The 20,961-nt window shown below is 44.1% G+C and overlaps 1 protein-coding gene across 4 annotated transcripts; it reads right to left on the reverse strand.

Annotated features, from left to right (window-relative positions):
- Positions 1–1,565: 1,565 nt before the first annotated feature.
- Positions 1,566–19,536, reverse strand: pcdh10a (protocadherin 10a). Of its 4 annotated transcripts, none has more exons than XM_037471560.2 (5): positions 16,370–19,535; positions 15,152–15,210; positions 14,498–14,604; positions 4,338–4,498; positions 1,566–2,253 (listed from the first exon to the last, which is right to left on the reverse strand). In XM_037471560.2, exons 1-5 carry the CDS (start codon positions 18,914–18,916, stop codon positions 2,200–2,202), a joined length of 2,928 nt encoding a protein of 975 aa, XP_037327457.1. In that variant the 5' UTR covers positions 18,917–19,535; the 3' UTR covers positions 1,566–2,199. The 4 variants fall into 4 exon arrangements, with proteins under 4 accessions (XP_037327457.1, XP_037327456.2, XP_037327454.2 ...); XM_037471559.2 differs by having other exon boundaries at positions 4,115–4,498; XM_037471557.2 differs by lacking the exon at positions 1,566–2,253 and adding an exon at positions 2,260–3,512 and having other exon boundaries at positions 4,115–4,498; positions 16,370–19,536.
- Between the last annotated feature and the right edge of the window lie 1,425 nt (positions 19,537–20,961).

Here is a 20,961-nt window from a genome sequence, read left to right on the forward strand (position 1 = left end):
TCTTGGAAATCCAAAAGATCCTTTTGGGATAACTGAATTTTGTTACATGAAAAGTTGGTTCTAAAAACAGCTGTTAAATCATTGGATATGCACTGTGAAAATGTTAGGCACCAAGCAGGCTCTAGCTTTTATCAGAGACATGATTACAAGGTTTTGGCTGGGAATTTTTCCACTGCACGTCTCTTCTGACTCTTACAAAGGCGCCCCTCTAATCCAAGTTCACAACATTCTTCTTTGCAGTGCTAGCGGCATGACTCTAGAGAGGACAATGTCGGGGTCTTTGGTCAATTAGTCGGTTCATCGCTTTGATCCCCCCCCCCCCTTCCCCACCCTCCTTGTCCTATATTCGGCCAGGCGTTTGGCATTTCATGGCCCCACGTGAAATGTATATTGGATGTATTGCTATCCAACTAAAATGATGAACCACTAAGAAATTACACCTGCCGTTGTGATGCTTACAATATAATTTGGCTTATAAGAGCAGGTGTGCCTAAGTACACCCTTCTGATCAGTTAAATTGATACTCAGGTGAATGCAAAAAAACACACTTAACTTCAATGACACTGTTTATTAATCACCACTTGACCTGTGTGTGTTGTGTGTGTGTGTGTACAGTATAAAGTGCAATACTTTGCGCCTCACTATATGTTGACTGTTTATGTCCATATTTATCCGTGTATTCCTCTTTTGCATGATTGTAAAACCTTTGATATCTAGCTCGATTGTGATAGTCCCCCTTCCTGTACATGGACACATATTCTGCTAGTAAAAATACACAACAGGCCAAAACAACTCAACAGGTGTCTTCGCTACACACAATAAGGCCCAGTGTCTGTTAACCATGAAAAGCAACAGTTAAAAAACATCAACTTAATCCTTGGTTGGAGTGTTGATGAAGTGTTGTTTAGGCCAAACTACACCTCCTCGTTTCAATTGATACATCTCTTGATTTTGTAGCACTTGGTATTATTAGATCCAATGACATTATGAGGTGTAGAAACTAACCAATGGTTACAGTTTTTTGAAAAAAAGTATATTGTATATATATAGTTATATATATAGTTATATATAGATTTATGTTCATTATAAGCTTTTTAAAATAGCACAGTAAACACTTTGCACACATGATAAAAACCACCGAGTGTGTCTGATTGTTTATGTATAGGCCAATGTTTTCACGGGAACTGTATTTTGTAAAGGGTCATTTCACTTTCTCCACAGTCAGCTCAGGAAGGAACTTGGGATCTTCCATTCACTACTTGAAAATGAAAGAAATTCATTTGTGATACTGTATAACCTCTAATTACGTTTTTTCTCCCCTTTGCAAACAGTGCAATCGATAATATCTCCTTCCTGAAGTGGCTAAACTAGAAAGTGGACTAAACCCGGCTCGGGATAGTATGTTACTTTCCGAAACGGTAGTATCGAATACTTTAGAGTCTGCACACTTTTAACCACACAGAAAGAACAACAGAAACATAAAAGAGAAGTTATATAAAGACAGTCAAGTCGAAAAACCGTAGATACAGAATTTATAATACTGCACATCATCTCTGCTCATTCCATTTCCTTCCTTTTTTTGTCATTTCATACCTGTACAACACCTGCACCTTTCTCTGTGTGTCAAATCGACAGTCTTTCACTTGCTCGCCGCCTCTCAGTCTCCATTTTTATCTTCACACCGTCTCTGTACAGTTGGCTTAGTGGTGACCATAGAAATAGCTAAAGGGTTCCATGTGACATTGGTTGAAGTTTGTACAGAAATATTAGTATTTTTTTTCTTCATGTAAACAGGCACACACAGATCGCTAGAGGCTAACTCCTCAGTCCCAAAAAACACAGGCCACCTCTAAGAGTTAATCAGTCCCTCTTCGTCTTGTTTTGTATTCCGCTGTTTGTTTCAGTTCCTTTCATATGTCTTCTGATGACTTTATGATTTTCACATGTCGAGTGTGTCGGCCCCCTTCTCAGTCCTGCTGAGAGAAATAAGGCCTTGGATCGCTCCTCGGATATCTAAAGGCGTATAGCTACTCAGTACTTCAGTTCTTCACCTCCCCCGCCGACCACTGCCAAGGCTTTGTTACAATTTGCCTCGCAAGATAATGAAGCTCAACCAAGGTTGCTGTTGTCCAGGTTTGTGTTTGTGGAGTTTTAAGAATCTGTCTCCAGCATCAGTGTAGGCAGTCTAGCCCAAAAAATTCACGCCGTCTCCGAAAGGTCCACGTGGAACGAGCTAACAAATCCTTTTGCGGGCTGAAAAGACAAGAGAACACACTCGATGAGACAAATGGCACCTCATCCCTCGAGACTCTTTAGTGAAGCAATCGGCTCGAAATACCATCTTTTAAAGGATAGATGCCACAAAGGACTAAAGTTATATATAAAGTTATTTAAAGATCTTAAAGGCTGGTACTTGCAGTATAATGGTAAAACTAATCTAGGAAAAAACGTGTCCATCAGTGAATATAAAGGTTAAAAATGTGTTGGTTGCATAATGCATGGATAGAAAATAAATAGAGCAATAATTGCTTCATTAATTATCTATGAATGGATCAAATATTCATAATGCCTTTATCAAGGCAACCCTGCTGATCAGAGCATTGCCGTAGCCGGTAGTAGCATAGAGTGCTATTTTTATAAGTAGAACACGATGCCAATTGGTCAATAACGTCTCAGCCTCTAGGACCATTCTCATCTTTTCATTGAGTGATGAACAACAAAACCTTTTCTATGGCAGTTATTTCAACAAGTAGGAAAAATGGATGAAATTGTATATCAAAAAAGTAATAAAATATAATATGGTGGTGAGTTTGGACAGAGGAATATGGAGTGCATTTATTCTAACCCTTTGAGGCAGATGGGATGAGCAGATGCGCAGGCTGCTATATTTGGAACGCGCTCTAGCACCTAAAGGCTAAATACAAATTATTTTTCAAACAGACCTGATGCGCGAGAGGAAAAATTGCTTGGCTCTGTTTGCTAAATTGGTAAAAAAAAAAAAAAAAGGTTATAGTGCTCATCGTTTACCTGAAGACAGCCCACAGTCAGCATGAAGTATCATGGAGGATGGTGGTTAACAGGGTGGGGAATGGAAATGATTTCTCTACTGAATGCTTATATCGAATCCATTCTCTACTCTTAGAGCTAATAGAATATTCATGTGGGAGCTTGGAAAGCGTCCTGCAATAATTTCCTTAGAACATCATTCTGCTTCTTTAGAAATGTTGGAATCAAAATTGTATTCCAATGGATATCAGTATAATTCAGGTACCAAATTATGTTATAACAGTTCCCTAGTTTCTTTTACAGCACACAAACTTGTGTTTGTGACTTTTCCAACTGCAGAATCTTGACCTCAGCATTGACAGCCCACCTCACCCACCCTTCGTCATGTCAAGTATTGATCCACAAGCAAGCAAGTATAGATACTCGGCACTTCCCTTTTATAACAAAATGGACTTCAATCGTCGTGAAAAAGAAGAAGCGTGGGTTGTGCGTTTCACCTTTCGGAGCTGTTGAGCAAATGGAAAAAAAATGTCCTATAGAACCCTGAGATTATCTTTCTTTCATATCCTCTCTATACAGTTGGATCATGTTTAAAACCACAAATGGCATTTAATTGTAGGTGTGCGAAGATGTCAGGAATAGGAACATAAAGTGTGTGTTGGTGACCTTTACTTATATGAGCATCAGATAAAAAGGCTTATTGGAGAGGATTTTAAAGGGGAAATTTATAAAAGGAAAAGGGGTAACAACAGTTTAACTGAGTCTGATTCAAATGTTGTTTATTTTACAATTAGTCACATGTTTACAGACAGTTTTAGTAGTAAAATGGGTTATATTGATTTTATTAAAGGGGGTTTTGGAGTTGGGATTAGCAATAATTGTACAATAATTACATTTTACATTCGGTGAGGGAAATTCAAATTTACAAAGTAAAAACAATATAACAAAACAAATATGTTTTTAAAAAAAATATAACAACATAAAGTTGATGAACAACATGAAAAGCCCAGATCAAATGAAAGGGCAGATTAATGTTCTCTCCTCTAGTATCTGTACTGGACCAGACTGAAGTCATAGGGTCCCAGTGAACTTTCATACTGATACTCACAGGGAAAGGTAGGTTTGTACGGTAGGGTCCCCCTATCATGCTCTTTCCTCTCTAGCGTGCTGGAGCTGTACTGCTGCTGTTGCTGATGGAAGTGATGGTGAAGGCTGTTGTGTGACTGTGACCTCTGACCATCCTTGCCAAAGGTGGAGAATGATCTATCGCTGGACGAGGCGGTGGTTGAGGTCACGGTCAGGTGGTCGGCGAGGTTGACGGAGGAAGGTACCTCAGTGTCGGGCAGGGTGGCGTCCATGCCGGGGACGTGCAGGTTGCTGCGGTAGTCCGGTCCCTGGCGCCCGTCGGATGGCACAAAGGATGGCATCCAGCAGCGATCGGAGTGGCCCAAGGCCTTGCATTCCTCCGTGCAGTTGGAGAACAGGTCGGCGCCTATGCAGCGGACACATGTGGATGGAGCGGTAGAAATGTTAATGAAAGATTACGGAAATTAAAGAGGAGACACAAGAGAAGAGGTACAGGAATTTGGAGTGGATAGGCAAGAGAGAGGAGGACGTCAGGAAAAGTGACCAGAAGAGAGAACACAAGTTAGTAATCATTTGCCAATGTCGAGAGCGGAAAAAGTGCAGCAAGAGCTATTCGTCAAAGAGACAAGGCCAACATTGATGAAGCAAATTGTTTGTTTGCATCCTCACCTCATTCATTCCAAATGGAACGTGCAATCAAAGTGATGTGGTGTCGCAAAAAAAAAAATGTCCCCCCCCCCCGTCTCCTCATCACCATCCTCAGACACACAATTGATTCCCAAACACCAAGAGGCAAATGTGAATCCATATTTCATCATCCTCACACACAAATAAAACACAATTATCTTAAAAACACGCCAGAAAAAAAACCCTCATATTCACTTGCTCCTTGATTACACTGTTGTGTCAATCATTCCTATACAAACTGTATGACACAAAGCTAATGCCAAAACAAATATATCTTCATAAAAATGATTAAATTCAATCTGAAATGATATAATAGAGAAACACACAAACTCATGATTAGCATGAAAGAGGTAGCAGTTATGTTAATTACTTTCTCTTAGAATAAAGAGATGAGAGCGGGGAGAAGAGTACAGGAGAGATTATGAAGAGGAAAGTAAAGAAACAAAACATGAACGCAGTCATCATTCTAATGAGTCTGCAGCCACTCATGTGGAGATTGGATTTGTAGTTTTCCAGGTTTTACCGTTAAGAACCATGTGGGAAGGCGTTGTTCGCATGCTCAAAATTACGAGACAAGCAGTTTAGGCAGAAAAAAGCAAGGAGAGAAACACAAAAAGCCCACATCTCTAATTCTCTGAGGCTGAGGAGGCTTCAGATCACAGATTCCATTTACACAAACGTATTCTACTGATATATTCTACCTATATAGCCATTGTCTATGATTAAAAGCAGACGTTTAGACACAAACAACGTAATATAAGAATATTCATATCAATCAATAACAGGTCAAAGAATCAGTTGAAAGTCACGATTCAAATAAATCAATTCGACAAATGAAGTAAAGTATTAAAGTATTTTTTTCAGTCTGCAACTGAGGCAATATATATACTGTCTTATTGTAATTTTTCAAAACATTGCAAGGGAACTTTACCTTAATCATGGACAAACAAAAATCTGCACTGTGCATTAACTACCACTTGGCAGTATTGACTTTTGAATGTGTAGTTCTATCCACTCATACACTAACCGTTCAAAATGCGCCTTACTGTTGTACGTTTTCATTATCTTGCATGTTAGTGGATGCTGATTTCCGACCCTGTCCGACATAATATAAAATATTAAAGAGCTAAGTTTCTTCTATTGCAGCTTTCTTCCGGCAGATCATTTTGCTAATGAGCACGAAAACAGGAATATTAGGCAGTTTTCAAACTGCTAATAAAGGCAAAAACATCATGTAAATATCATGTATTATTAACAGCAGCACTGCCAACACATTGTCTAAAACCTACCACTGTGGTTCTGTTTTGTGTTTGTGTCCATTGTGTGGATCTAATTGTGTTGCTCATTAGTCCTCACGATGGGCGAGACAGGCAACAAAGACTGTGCAGTGGACAGAGAGCAAGAGGAGACACGAGGCCCGCTGACAAGGAGCAGCGAGGGCCAAGCAGACAGGGGGAGTCACAGATTTCATAGACACAGACAGCCGGCAGGAGAAGAAGCAGGACTGCAGGAAGCACAAGGGAGAAGAGGGGAGACCTGTGGTATTCGCAGATGGAGGGAGCAATGGCCAGAGAGACAGCGGGGGGAGGGGGGGGGGTGGGGAGGGACCTGGGCCTCACAGACGGAGACTGTTGAGGGTTAGATGGAGCTCGGGAGAGGAGAGGTACTCGAATAAAAAAAAAAAAAAAAATGTTTTGGTGTATTTCAACCCTTTCACGTGGCAATTTTGTAGAGTTATAGAACCGTGAAATCTAACTGTTGCGGGTAATTTGGGGCAGCAGACTATTCGGGTTAAATGATGACGAAGAAAAGATGTAGAAGAAATCAGAGTCTAATTTTTTGTGGGGTCAATTGAGCCACTACACACTCTAATGTCCCAAGTTATATACTTAAGTGGAAGGGCAGACACGCAATGTTTCGGGGAAAATAGCTCCAAATAAGGGCCGACAGATATATATGTTTTTTATTCAGCAAGTTTTAAACATGTTGGATCTTATTAACTCTCTCTCTCTCTCTCGTCTACCTGGCCAACAGATACAGCACTGCTCAGGGTTTCTACCATTCTCTTGAGACTCTGATCACATCGACAGCAAAACCAAAAATGAACTGCAAAAATACCACAGGCTTTCTGTAAATGCTAATTGAGATTTTGAGTTAGCCCTGGAAACAAATGTATTCATGCGTCCCGATTTTACAGGTTGGGGGGCGTCCAAATCGAAGGGTTTCTGCTCATTCCCGCCTTACAGTTAGCCTTTGGCCTTTTAATAGACTTTTGGCAAATTAATTTCCTCCTCGGACACACAAGGGTTCAGACCTCAGCCCCCTCCAATCATCTGTTCTGCCGGTAAAGCAATTTGTTGCCACAGTGCTTCTAAATGTGCAAACAGATGATCCGACGGACTGAAGCATGGGTGTAAAAGCGAACGCACGTGAAACTATGCAGAGAGCACATATGCATACTGATGAAGAGAATAATGTCAAAGGATTAGGAGAAAGGTCCGTTTGTTCCATACTTCCCATGTCTCAGAATATTACTAAGCAGGGACAGAGGCATATTATACTTTGGAGATGTATAAATATAGTCTGCAGCATTCACCAAAAATCAGGCTCGGAGAACTCTTGTCACTGGCTTCAAAACTACACAGTGATTGTCGCCTGCTGGCTCACTCTTAAAAACAGCGACGTCAAGACATACACTCACCGGCCACTTTATTAGGTACACCTGTCCAACTGCTCGTTAACACTTAATTTCTAAGCAGCCAATCACATGGCGGCAACTCAGTGCATTTAGGCATGTAGACATTGTCAAGACAATCTCCTGCAGTTCAAACCGAGCATCAGTATGGGGAAGAAAGGTGATTTGAGTGACTTTGAACGTGGCATGATTGTTGGTGCCAGAAGGGCTGGTCTGAGTATTTCAGAAACTGCTAATCTACTGGGATTTTCACGCACAACCATCTCTAGGGTTTACAGAGAATGGTCCGAAAAAGAAAAAACATCCAGTGAGCGGTAGTTCTGTGGGCGGAAATGCCTTGTTGATGCCAGTGGTCAGAGGAGAATGGCCAGACTGGTTCGAGCTGATAGAAGGGCAACAGTGACTCAAATAACCACCCGTTACAACCAAGGTGGGCATAAGAGCATCTCTGAACGCACAGTACGTCCAACTTTGAGGCAGATGGGCTACAGCAGCAGAAGACCACACCGGGTGCCACTCCTTTCAGCTAAGAACAGGAAACTGAGGCTACAATTTGCACAAGCTCATCGAAATTGGACAATAGAAGATTGGAAAAACGTTGCCTGGTCCGATGAGACTCGATTTCTTCTGCGACATTCGGATGGTAGGGTCAGAATTTGGCGTCTACAACATGAAAGCATGGATCCATCCTGCCTTGTATCAACGGTTCAGGCTGGTGGTGGTGGTGTCATGGTGTGGGGAATATTTTCTTGGCACTCTTTGGGCCCCTTGGTACCAATTGAGCATCGTTGCAACGCCACAGCCTACCTGAGTATTGTTGCTGACCATGTCCATCCCTTTATGACCACAATGTACCCAACTTCTGATGGCTACTTTCAGCAGGATAATGCGCCATGTCATAAAGCTGGAATCATCTCAGACTGGTTTCTTGAACATGACAATGAGTTCGCTGTACTCAAATGGCCTCCACAATCACCAGATCTCAATCCAATAGAGCATCTTTGAGATGTGGTGGAACGGGAGATTCGCATCATGGATGTGCAGCCGACAAATCTGCGGCAACTGTGTGATGCCATCATGTCAATATGGACCAAACTCCCTGAGGAATGCTTCCAGCACCTTGTTGAATCTATGCCACGAAGAATTGAGGCAGTTCTGAAGGCAAAAGGGGGTCCAACCCGTTACTAGCATGGGGTACCTAATAAAGTGGCCGGTGAGTGTATGTTTGCAAACACGCACAAAAATACACTCTTAATGCTGTGAAATTCCAAATGTACAAAAATAGACAGACAGACAGACAGACACACGCGACACCCAGTGACTGATTCCCGCAAAGCACCTTTTTCATCCTCGGGCAGAGAGCAAAAACAACAACTAAAGCAGTGACTGGCAATGACAGGCCCTGGCAGCAGCCCTTTTTCTCATGGTGACCTCATCAGACAGGGAGAACACACACACACACACAGGGAGATGTAAATGGAGCTACACAATGCTAACACAATCTACTTGCTAATAAGCAATCAGCACTTCTGTTCTTTTTTTTTCATTACATCTCAGAGTGTTTCCGAAATCCCACTTTGGTGTGATTTGACTAATTGCGCTGCCTGACATACATCCTGCAGCTGGGAGTGGGGGGAAATTAAGGAAAACAAATTTGAATTCACTTCGTGGTTATATATCTGTTGTCGTTTTCCTCCCTGCACTCATCTGTCTGTCTGTTTCCCTCTCTGTCTCTTTTTATTACACCACATTTAATCGTCTCTGCCCATTTCTCTCTGTCTGTCTCGCTCTTTGTCAAAAAAAAAGAATAAAACACTCCCGGACCCTTGGGTGGAAGGTGCTTCAATCCGTACCTCTGTTTTTCATCTTGTCCTCCACTGTTCAGGACAGGAAACAGACACAAAATGTCAATATTTGGACAGCAGCTTAGGACGGCAGAGGAGTAGCACAGCTTCCTCAGGTTGGCCAAGGAGGCAGTGATGAGTAAACCAGAAACTTCAGTGAAACAAATGGATAAAACTGGCTCCATCCAGTAATAGCAGATGGAGAATTTGTTGAGTCGCTGAGAGGCAGCTTCCATTTTCCATGTTTGTTGAACCTTGACTGAACTGGGATTGAAAGCCAAGATGGCGGTTTGCCCTAATAGTATCTGTTTGATTAATAAGGGCCCAAGTTCAACACTTTTCATTACTTAGCCTCGACCAGACGTTGTCTTAGACATTCACTGGAATTGTGCGACTATACCTTTAAAGGATGATAGTGAGTTATGACAACTGTGGTATGGGTGGTAAGAAATGAGAATTAAACAAGTTAACCAAATGTTTCTAGTTAAAATGTTTGCAATGGTTTGACTACTTGTGTCTCTTGCATTGACTGGCAATGTTAAAAGTGAAAGAAAAAGATATCAAAAAAACCTTTTATTTAAGTGAAAATATTGGTTACCTACTCAAATGTGATGCAAGTTTCCAAAAAAGTGATTTATAATTGGTTGTGTATTCCGTTAGACGGCGGTTTAGATTACCCAACAGCTGAGTTTAGTTTGAGCATCAACAAATATGTTGACGTTGTGTTCTGTAGGAATTTTAGTATTGCAGCGTTGATGGAGCAGATGTGCACTGACTTCTAAATCTTAAGGCAGAAAAATATGTGTATAACTCATGGCCAAAGAGCAGATGTATGACTCCCCTGACTGAGATTTGTCCTTACAGCCTCAACTAACCTCAATATTCAAGGCCCCTGTCTCAGACAAAAATGGTTCATCATTTTTTTCACTTTTGAAAGAAAGAAAAGAACGCTTGCATCCGGTTTTTCATCAATATCATTGGTGAGAACACTCTGTGCTCCTCAAGAGCACCCTCATCAAAAAGATATTTCAGAGTACCCGTAATCATCACAATACAAACTTGAATCGTGGTTTTCACACAAATTTGAACAATTCTGGAATCCACTCCCCCACCTTTTTTGGTGTTATGAAAAGAGGCCAGATAGGAAAGACATGTTGCAGGAAGTAGACTAGTCGATTAGTTGATACAATTTATCAGTTTCTTCTTTTCTCTGCTATGACTTATGTTGATGTTCAACAAGAGACCCTACTTAGAAGAAGCAGTGACATCTACACCTGTTACAGGCCAAATGCAAATAGAGTTCCAAGGGTTTTATTCCGATTTACTGTAATGGAATTTAAAGTGTTCATGTTGCATGGAAATACTTCCCTATTTGAAAAAGTCTCCTTACTGCTTAAAGAATGCGTTGAGACAAAGGGTGAATTCACACAACCCAGACGGCATTTTGTGGGCTGACCAGATCTGAAAACATTTCATTCACCAAGCCGTTCAAAAACAACCACCAGTTTTATTATCTTTGACAAAGAGAGAGTCTGAAAAAGGTGCATTGTATTGTTCTCGCGAGACAAGCAGATTGCGCAACTGTGTGTTTCCGACTGCGGTTCAATGCCTGTCTATTCAGACGGAAGAATTATGTGTTTCTTTAACAGTAAATCTTACAAACAGTGGAAACCCAAAATACAAGAATGAACCGAAAAAAAGCGCACAGTATATTTTGCCTAATGGATGTCACTTTCAACTTAGTGATGCTTTTTAACTTTTAACAGGCATTTTGATGAATTCATGAGGACAATTACTATTGATTTAATACGATCTAATACGACTCTATACAATAGAATTGCAAATTGTCTCCTGTTTTTCTGCGAGGTGACCTTTTGGAGCTTTTCTTTTCTAATAAATCACTATTGAAGGAACATCGTTGTCTTTTGTAAACATTTGTCCTTTTTCAACGTATTCCACTTCATAGTGAGCAAGTACTCTTTGTTTTATTTTTCATCAGGTGTGCTTTTGAAATAAATCTGGACATCTTTTTTTTTTTTTTTTTATGGATCAGGGTCAGAGATCCCGGCCTCCAGTTTTGTCAGTCTCCAAGGCCTGAGGGGAGAAGGTTTCAAAACCCTGCATGCTGAATTCATCTGACAGCTTCCTGACATGGCAAACTGTAACACGGTGCCCGCCACTAATTCATAATCAGCCATCTAATACACCGTTGCCACAATGATTTAATTGTCCCATTTGTCACGGCTGTTGTTCTCCCCAAAATAAACGTCACGATAATGATCATTTCCAGTCATCCACCCGTCACGCAGCCTTCCACAGCTGATTGAACGGTTCTCAGAGGCACATTTTTTTTCTACGATGAATATTTAATCCTCTCTTATCTGTCACCTTTTCTTGTTATTTTGTTTTTCTTGCTCACACTCGCCACCTAACTTCCATCAGGATGATGAAGGAAATAAAATAGTGTCTAATTTCAATCACACAACCTTAAAAAAGGGTGTGTGTGTGTGTGTGTAGGGGAGGAGGTTGTCAATCAATAGTGCTTTGACTCCTGACACAGCATCGCCTTGCTCCAGCTGCGTTGCTTTCAGAAAAGCCATTTGCCCACTTGTTTATAGGTACCCGGCGATATCCCAGCCTCACGGGCAGTGTCCCTTTGATTTAAAACCACGTCAGGAGACTTATTTGCTAAAGTGTCAGACAAGCGGCCGAGCGGGAAACTACGCCAGGTGTAGTTGATGATATGCCAACTGGAAATGGTTTTCCCTTGATTTGAAATATTCCGAGGTGCACCAAAAGGGAGGGTGTCGCTACGTTGTCCCGTAAGGAAACCTTGCCTTTTAACCCTGCTTTGATAATTGCTATGCAAAGGTCCTAGAAAGGAATTACTGATCAGTCGAGTGTTGCAGAGAGCCAGCGTGTTTGGGAGGCAGAATGAAGGATGAGACCCTGCCACCAAATCCTGGAAGAGAATGTGTTCATGCCAAACACACACACACACACACACACACACACATACATACACACAGAGTGGGAGTATGGATACTGTCGGAGCATGGCAAACGTGTGTGTGTATGTGCACACGTGGATTTTCTTAAGCACACATTGCTACAAAAATGCATAACAAATGCACGTGCTGTGTACATAATCTTGGCTCAGGCTTTTTCCTTTGTGCTCCCTACTGGCTTTTTGATGAATTGAACAACATGCACTCAGCATTAAAATGCTATAGGCGCAGTACAACATATGCACCAAAGAGACAACCAATAATAGTATCATCTCCATATACTGGAAGTGTCACGTATATGGAGAGAAACAAGCAATGGGTATGCCAATATGGCAGGAATATACACGCTGCATAGTACCATTAGCCACCACTCTCTCCTCTTAGTATGGATCTCATGTAAGCCTTCCAGAGCACCACCTTAAAGGAAAACTATTTCAATAGAGATATCGAATCGCCTTGTTTTTTACTAGACAAAATAACCAGGCGGATAACATGAAAGTATCATGTTTCGGCCTTCAGACAGTGGTATACCTTCACACTCACACACAAAAACACGCTCCATCTGGTTTTGTTGTTTACCCAAGTCTTTGAAACCCAAGTGTCCCTTTTTCCATATACCAGTAGTGTGATATACCGCCCATGGAGTGGTAAGCTGTTCCATTCTAAATTCAACATGAGAAACAAATGTTGGTTTCCTCCTTGAGAGTACAGAGCTACCATGTTACACTTTCTGCCAAATGAGCATGCATGGGCATAGGAGCCAGATGAAGCAGAGGAAACATGTTAGATCATTCATAAATGTGGTCCTTTAATTAACTTTGCAAGCAAACCAGCAAGAGTAATTTAAAGGTAGTGCATTTAAAGAATGCAATCACACGCCACATCATCATGCCATGAGTGACGTTACCTGCTACATCAAGAGCTTAAGATTCATACTACATAGCTGTAAAACCTCAACAGGTCTGCTATGGCTCAACATCCAATCTCTTAAGAGGCATTGAAAAAAGCCTTTCTTAAAACCTTCCATTCCTGAAAAACGAAGGATATCACCCGAGTGTGCGTTTCAGTCTTGCGTTGATACACTTTCCAAGCCTGTTTCTTCTGTGGGGGCAGGCAGTGACACTGCAGCTGCTGCATATTGGCTCTATATTTTGGCTTGGTTCATAAATAATACCAAACACTGGGGAGCCTGATGAGGACCATTAACTATCCTACAACACCCATTGAATCTTCTCTATTTGTATTCCCAGCACTGATATGATATTTGACAAGCTGCGGTCTAGACAGGGGTCTTGCATGAGCCGTGTGGAACAATCCCTCAGAAGGAAAGGGCAATTCAATATGAAATGAGATTTTGTGTTGCTCCACATTTTGTACAACTCCACTTTGATCAATAAACAGGTACTAGCCTAATGGAATTTTAGTGGGAACAAGGCGAGGCGTATGATAAAAGCTAAAGCCATGTCTAAAAAAGTATACTGCACCGTAAAATGTAGAAGAGAGATAAGAGTCAGTAAATTAACCTGAAGTGAAAATGTTTTCTCCAATTCCAATGTTTCCTGTTTGCCTTAAATCTGGCCAAAGATATAAAGATTGGCCACCCAATAGCAAAGGACGCAAAAGCATCTAACAACCTTGAACAGCTCAACTATATACAGCAAAGGCAGTACCACAGACCAACTGCGGGGCTGATTGAAATGCATCTCATTATATCAATTTAGCTCCAATGCCTTTCCCTCGCACTTGGGTGAAACTATTGATTGGAGCCACAAAAGCACCATAGGCCTTATACTGCCTCTGCGGCGAGTCGCTGTCCTTTCAGCACCGCTTGGCCTTAGAAAGAGAAAAGCAGAGCAGTGAGAGGAAAATGAATAAATGAGAGTTCCCCAAATATTCTTCCCTTTCAACCGGGTGTGAAATACAATTAACACCTCAGGGGCCTGTCCATGGCAGCCAGCAGCGACACAGGGGCACCAGGCCTTTGCAGATTTTCAAATTAAGGAAATTAAAAGTCACCGGTCCGCACCAACAATTCAGCATTATGCCATTCACCATCACGAACACACACTATAGAATAAAAGGATTGTAGGGGAGGGTGTGTGAACACTAAAATGGTAGTGTAATTATGTGATATGTGTGTGTGTGTGTGCGTGAGTTGCAAAGGGAGCTTACCGGCCAAATGACCCCGGTTGGTGGCATCGTGGTCACTGTCGCCTTGTTCGCTGTCACCGTGACCACTGTCTTTGGAGCTGACGATGTCCGCCTCTTGGAACGCCGAACTGTATGAGGCAGGGGAGGTGAGAGTGCAGACAGTCGCATCAGAAGAAAAGACATTAAGAGGTTTAAGAACAATGTAGGGGTCAGAGAGAGGGCTTGGGTACAACATTGAGGAGGGAGGACGGAGAGGAGACGGGGAATTAGTCGAGGGGTGGAGAAACGTAGAAAGAGGGGCAGGGGTAGACATCAACACTGCTTTGATACAGTCATGGTGGCCTGGCGAGTCTAAATTGGGTGTTACATATGGCATGTAATGAAATCCAGCATTAGAGCTGTAATAGCCGATGCTATGTCAGTAATGAGACTGATGCCAAATTAAAAATGAATGCTGGATACATTAGAGAACTATGAAGCCCCTCAAAGCCCCGTTTATTGGTGCAGAAAATGCCTTGCAGACTTGCACAGATGGATGCAAAATTCAATGATATCGTAGTTCCATGAGGTCGATTGCATGTAACAGGTCCTCTGTTGCTGGGCTTTGCACGTCTGTAATAATATACTGCATGTGTGTGTGTGTGTGTGTGTGTGTGTGTTGGCGCTTTTGACTACCTGTTGACACGTCTGGGTCTGTCCACAAGATAGCTGAGTTCTGCTCGCTGGTGTTTTGTCTAGAAGACCCACAGAAGCACGCATTTGATTACTTTCAACGCCAAGTAGGCACATTCATGAATACAAAGGGAGGAGTTTCACACGATATAAGAGGAACATAACTGACCACATACTCATAAACTGGTTGCCAAAATTCAACTGTAACAGAGAAGGCTAAGGGTTTAAAGGGGGCGGGGGGCTAGAGGAGACGTGAGTAGTGTGTTAGGGAGGCGACTGAATGCGTAAATGATTGAGCTGCGCGATGCTGAAACTGAACAACCTTTGTTCGCGGTGCTGCTGTGGTACGTCGTGCACAGAATACTTAACGCAAAGGAAAGACAGGGCTGTGACTGGCTGTCTGGCTCTCCTCCAGCCCAAGCGCAATCAACAAAAAGCCCCGAACTCACCAGCTCCCCGTGTAGAAAGCACGGGCTGAACACTAAACAGGAACGTTAAGTTACTTGCCTCCGCCCCCTTCTCCTGCTAATATTTTCCACTGAAACTTTATCACCTATAAAAAGGATAAATCAGCTAAATGCTGCTGTGCTAAAGAAAGGCAATCGATGTAAAAAAAAGCTCTCTTGATAGAGTTTGTTTTTAAGTTTTCTGATACACTAAGGCATTTATTTACTTATTTATTTATGACAATAAGATCCACACGTTCCTTCAGGGTAACAGAACTATTTAAAAGCTACATATTTTGATCTTTTAACAATAACTGTATGAATAGCCCAATGTAATAAAAGACAAACTAAACAATTATAGTGTCTTCCAACTTCTTGGCTTGACTGGAAATTGCCTTTTATGTCCAAAATCAATATTCCTCACACAGCCTATTTGTACACAATCTAAAGGTTGATCTGATAGCAGTCTATAGTGAATAAAACTAAAAGGCCACATGAGATTTAAAAATTGACATGCCCAATCACCATTACGCTCGACAATGATTAAAGGCCACTGAGCAGAGCAGTCGAGTCGATAGCAGATACCACTTCCATCCTCTCGGGGACTTTTGTCGCCTGTGACGCGAGTGACTAAAAACCTTCGACGTGAAGCAGACACGGCTGTACATTTCTAGAGAATCTTGCAAACATGCAAATACTTGAAATCACTATTGTGGACGCTTTTCATACGTCTGTTGCGGAATTGTCGACAGCAGCCGATCCGGGCTTATCTTACCTCGTTAGAGAGAATACTGCCATTGGATATGATGTCCGGTTGCTGGTCACTGTAACCCGTGACTATGGCGCCGCAGGGGTTGGTGTGCTCCGTGTCGGTGCTGCGGGAGGGGCTGCACGGTTTGAGGAACATCAGATCTGTTTTGGCGGACTCCGGAGTCAGGCAAACCTGGTAGCAGTAGGAGTTCTGGTTCTGGTGGTGGTGGGAGCCAAAGCCCCCTCCCACCACACCGACACCAGACTCCTCCACGGGCACCTGCCCCACGGGCCCGACCCCTGACGTCAGGTTGGTACTCTGAACTAACATGATGTCAGATTTACTCAGCTTCTTCTGTTTCCGGCCTCGGGCCTGCCTGCTGCAGCACGAGCTGCAGCACAAGCAGCAGTCACCGGCCATCAGGCACGTGTACAGGTTGAGCTTCTTGTCCTTTTGGCAGCGCACGGCCAGCACGATCATAGCCAGGAGGAAGATGAAAGACACGGAACCCAGGGCGATGATGAGGATCAGGGTGAGGTCTAGGGAGGTCTCCTTTGCCTTTGGGTCCCTGCCACGATCCCCACTGCGGCCTTCGACCACGCTGTCTACTAACATTACACTCACGCTCGCGGAGGAGGAGAGAGGGGGCTGGCCGTGGTCCCTCACTTCGATCAGCAGGTCGTAGAAGCCCTGTGGGTCCCGCTTGGGTGAGATCCTACGCGCTGTCCTTAGCTCTCCGGTCCTCCAGTCCATGCGGAACATCCCCATCTCGTTACCCCGCAGGATGCTGTAGGACAGCCGTGCGTTTTCGCCGTCGTCCGCGTCCATGGCCACAATGCGCGTCACCAAGTAGCCGGGCTCAGCAGAGCGCGGCAGGTGCTCTTTGGCTGTGCCGTTTTTACCGATGGGTGCTATGACAGTGGGAGCGTTATCGTTTTGGTCGACTATGATCACATTGACAGTGGTATTAGAGAAGAGCTCAATGGCACCGGAGTCCTTTGCCTGGACCATAAAGCTAAAATCCTTCAGCAGCTCGTAATCAAAAGAGCGCAGCGCGTAAAGGTAGCCGGTGTCCTGGTTTATGGATACGTACGTGTCTACGGACATGCCCTGTATGTCACACTCCAATATGGAGTAAGTAATAAGAGCGTTTTGTCCCACGTCGGGGTCCAGGGCACTCACGGCGTGAATGAAAGCCCCGGGCACATTATTCTCAGTCACATACACGTCATAAACAACCTGCGTAAAACGGGGCGCGTTGTCATTCTCATCCGAGACGTGCACTTTAATGGACTTGCTGGTGGCGAGCGAGGGCTGACCCTTGTCTTTTGCCACGACGGTGATCGTGTAGGAATCGGTGTTCTCCCTGTCCAGCGGTCCGTCTGTCACAATGGTGTAGTAGTTTTTAAAAGACGATTTCAGCTTGAACGGGACATCTCCCAGTATCTCGCAGCTCACGTGTCCATTCTCACCGGAGTCGCGGTCCGAAACGCTAAAAAGTGCAATCACGGTGCCCGGGGCGTCCTGCTCGCTCACAGACTCCGTCACGGTGCTGAAACCGATCTCGGGTGTGTTGTCGTTCACGTCCACGAGTTTGACCAGCACTTTGCAGTGAGCGGGGACCGCGTTGGCCCCCAAATCCTTAGCCTGGATATAAATCTGATGCGTGTTGCTCTCCTCAAAGTCCACTTCACCTGCCACCTCTATCCGGCCCGTTCTGGCGTCAATGTTGAACAGGTCCTTTATCCGCGGGGCGTTGTGACTGCTGAACGAATACACGATCTCCCCGTTCAGTCCCTCGTCGACATCCGTGGCGTTGAGTTGAATGATCAGGGTGTTGAACGGAGAGTTTTCCCGCAGGTTGACGGAGTACACAGACTGGTCAAAGGTGGGCGCGTTGTCATTAGAGTCCAGAACTTTAACGACCAGGAGAGCCGTCCCAGTCCGCTGCGGGATGCCGCCATCCACAGCCGTCAGCACGTAGCGGTGCACCGCCTGCTGCTCCCTGTCCAGCGGCTTCTCCAGCACCAGCTCCGCAAACTTGTTCCCGTCACTCTGCGTCTGCACGTCAAGGTAGAAATAGTTATTGTTTGTTATGGCGTAGGTGCTGAGCGCGTTCGTGCCCACGTCAGGGTCCACGGCATTCTCCACCGGGAAACGGGTCCCGGGAATGGCGCTCTCCGATATCTCCACGGAAATGTCCGTCTCGGGAAAGCTGGGGGGGTTGTCGTTGATATCCATCACTTCGATCTCCACGCGAAAGAGCTCCAGCGGGTTCTCCAAAAACATCTCCAGGTGCAGTAGGCACGGAGTGGTCTGCTTACAGATTTCTTCTCGGTCGATTTTCTCCTTCACCAAAAGCGCGCCGTTCTCTAAGTTCACCTCCAGATACGGTGTCCGTGAACTCGGCACCGTCTGAAAGCGGCGGGCGGAAAGTTTGGTAATGTCCAGGCCCAAATCTTCCGCAATATTCCCAACCACAGAGCCAGGTTCCTGCTCCTCTGGCACGGAGTAGTGTAGCTGGGACACCGCTCCATCCAGGATGAAGAGCAGGAATATTAACCAAAACATCTCAACTCCCTCTCACAAAGTGCACTTCAAGACGATTTAAAAAAAGGTTATTCCTTTTTCTTACAAGAAATGCGCATTTCCCATTTTCTCCGTCCGTAAAAAAGAAATAATATTAACAGCAATAAAGCTGTCCGTTTGTGAAATTCCTCTTCTCTGCCTCGGGTCAGTGGAACATTGTGTCGTTTCAGCTGTAAGAAGCACAGCCATTTGATCCGAGCTTCTCTGTTTTAATCAATTCTGCACCGGTCTGTGAGAGTTTTGGCGTCAGCGCAAAACATTGCAGGCTGGAGCCAGGAAGCAAAGCCAGCACTCCCCGTGCACAGAGCAGACAGCCCGTTCCTCACACAAAGTCAGAACGGAACAGCATATGACATCCCACGCGAACAAGGGAAAAAAACTATAAATCAGCAAAAAGTCCTATTTACGCACCGGCGGGTTAAAAAAGAAATGCAACTTCTCAACGAACCGAACACTGGCGAAAAACAGGACTTTCTCTCTCTCTCTCTCTTTCTCTCTCCTCTCTCTGCCGCGCGCGCGCTCTCTGAGAGGATGTAATCACTGCGCCTAAGCGCTCAAAGCGGATGATGTTCGCAGCTCGGCTTCTGCACGGCGAGTGTGAGCAGCGGAGTTGGTTTTGCGCACAGCTCCTTTCTCCGCCAGCCAATGGTGTGCTCAAACACCGGCTGTAATGGCACCTGATTGGGGCTCTGCGACGCCAGCCAGAGAGCACAATCGGGCCCTCGTAATAAAACCAGTAAGGTGCCGCTGCGCTCTTCTCTCAACTCTCTCTCTCCCCTTTTTCGTCCCTCTCTCACCCGGGCCCAGCCTCAGTTGTAGCAGCAGCATTACATGTTTTACACATCTAGTGGATAAGGTGACCACGCTAGGGATCCGTGCGGACAATGTGTCAGCAACCAAGGAAGGGCTGTTAATTCTGAAATATTGTATTGAAAAAAATAGTCATTATAACAATATATTCTTTTCTGCATTTTTGGTGAGACAAATTGCTCTTTTATATGCAATGAAAAGATGGACCCTGACGAGGTGGCTCTTAACGCACGTTGAAGCAGTTTGGTGTTTTCTCTGGTGCATGAGTCAGAAAGGAGCAAGGATGCCCAAAGCCAAGGACCACCATGTAAAGAGCCTGCGCAAGGAAGTATAGCTAGTGACGCAATACCCCACCGTGCCATGGCCACCACCGCCCCGCCCCCTCTCTCTCTCTGATGAACGCACATCAGTAAAAAAGAAAGCCTTTCCAATAAAGTAGCCTATGTCTCCAGTGTGTTTGGTAGTGAGCATCAGCATGATACAAGGTTCCGTCAAAGTGGGATCACACATGAGTTCCTTTAATTCAGTGTAATGAAGCATCGTTCTTGAGTCCTACCGTGTTTCTAATAGCCTGGAGTCTATTCGTTTCCCTATCTTAACATTCTCATCATTAACCCTCTCCCATGCTGGCCGCAACCGTGGAGCAGTTGCATCACGCGCTAAATTAATTCATAAAGCATGAATTAAATATGGAAATGGCATAGTTGTGAGGGAGACACACATTGTGGGGGTCTTAACTTCTTGCATTCGGAGGATGATGACAAAAAGCTGAAAAACAGCGTAATTGAAGCTATTTAGCATACGTCTGTGATTCCTTAATGCAATAGACGGAGCGCAACAATATCGAGCGTAATGCAAAGCGACGCGCCCATTGTGCAGCGGATTAAACAGCGAGAGATTCGCGATTCTGCATCTCGCCATACAAGTCAGAAGAAACAAAACGTAGACGTTGGATGGATTTCCAGCCCATATCGGAGCCGTAGCTGTGTGACTGAATCGAGTTGACACTGGAGTCGGATCTCCGAGCAGAGCGCGGAGCAGCTCCTATCCGTCTCCATGTGTCCGTCAGGGTGTTACAGAGACCAACGTCGCCCCCTCGTGTCTACCCACTTTTATTTTTTATACCTGGAGATGAAGAGGGAGCTTAACAATTTCTTTCCACTCAATAATTGTGGAACTTATATAGTTAGAACTAACTCAAAATCACAAAATATAAC

The sequence above is a fragment of the Pungitius pungitius genome, chromosome 9, assembly GCF_949316345.1.
Source record: "Pungitius pungitius chromosome 9, fPunPun2.1, whole genome shotgun sequence".
Taxonomy (NCBI): domain Eukaryota; kingdom Metazoa; phylum Chordata; class Actinopteri; order Perciformes; family Gasterosteidae; genus Pungitius; species Pungitius pungitius.

What these genes read in the sequence shown, in the direction of transcription:
- pcdh10a (XM_037471557.2), bottom strand. Translation starts at nt 18,916, where the DNA reads ATGTTTTGGTTAATATTCCTGCTCTTCATCCTGGATGGAGCGGTGTCC. An exon ending in AGACCCAGACGTGTCAACAG is followed by an intron (nt 14,605 to 15,151) that starts GTAGTCAAAAGC and finishes TGCCTCATACAG; the next exon opens with TTCGGCGTTCCAAGAGGCGG. An exon ending in CAACCGGGGTCATTTGGCCG is followed by an intron (nt 4,499 to 14,497) that starts GTAAGCTCCCTT and finishes TCCGCTGCATAG; the next exon opens with GCGCCGACCTGTTCTCCAAC.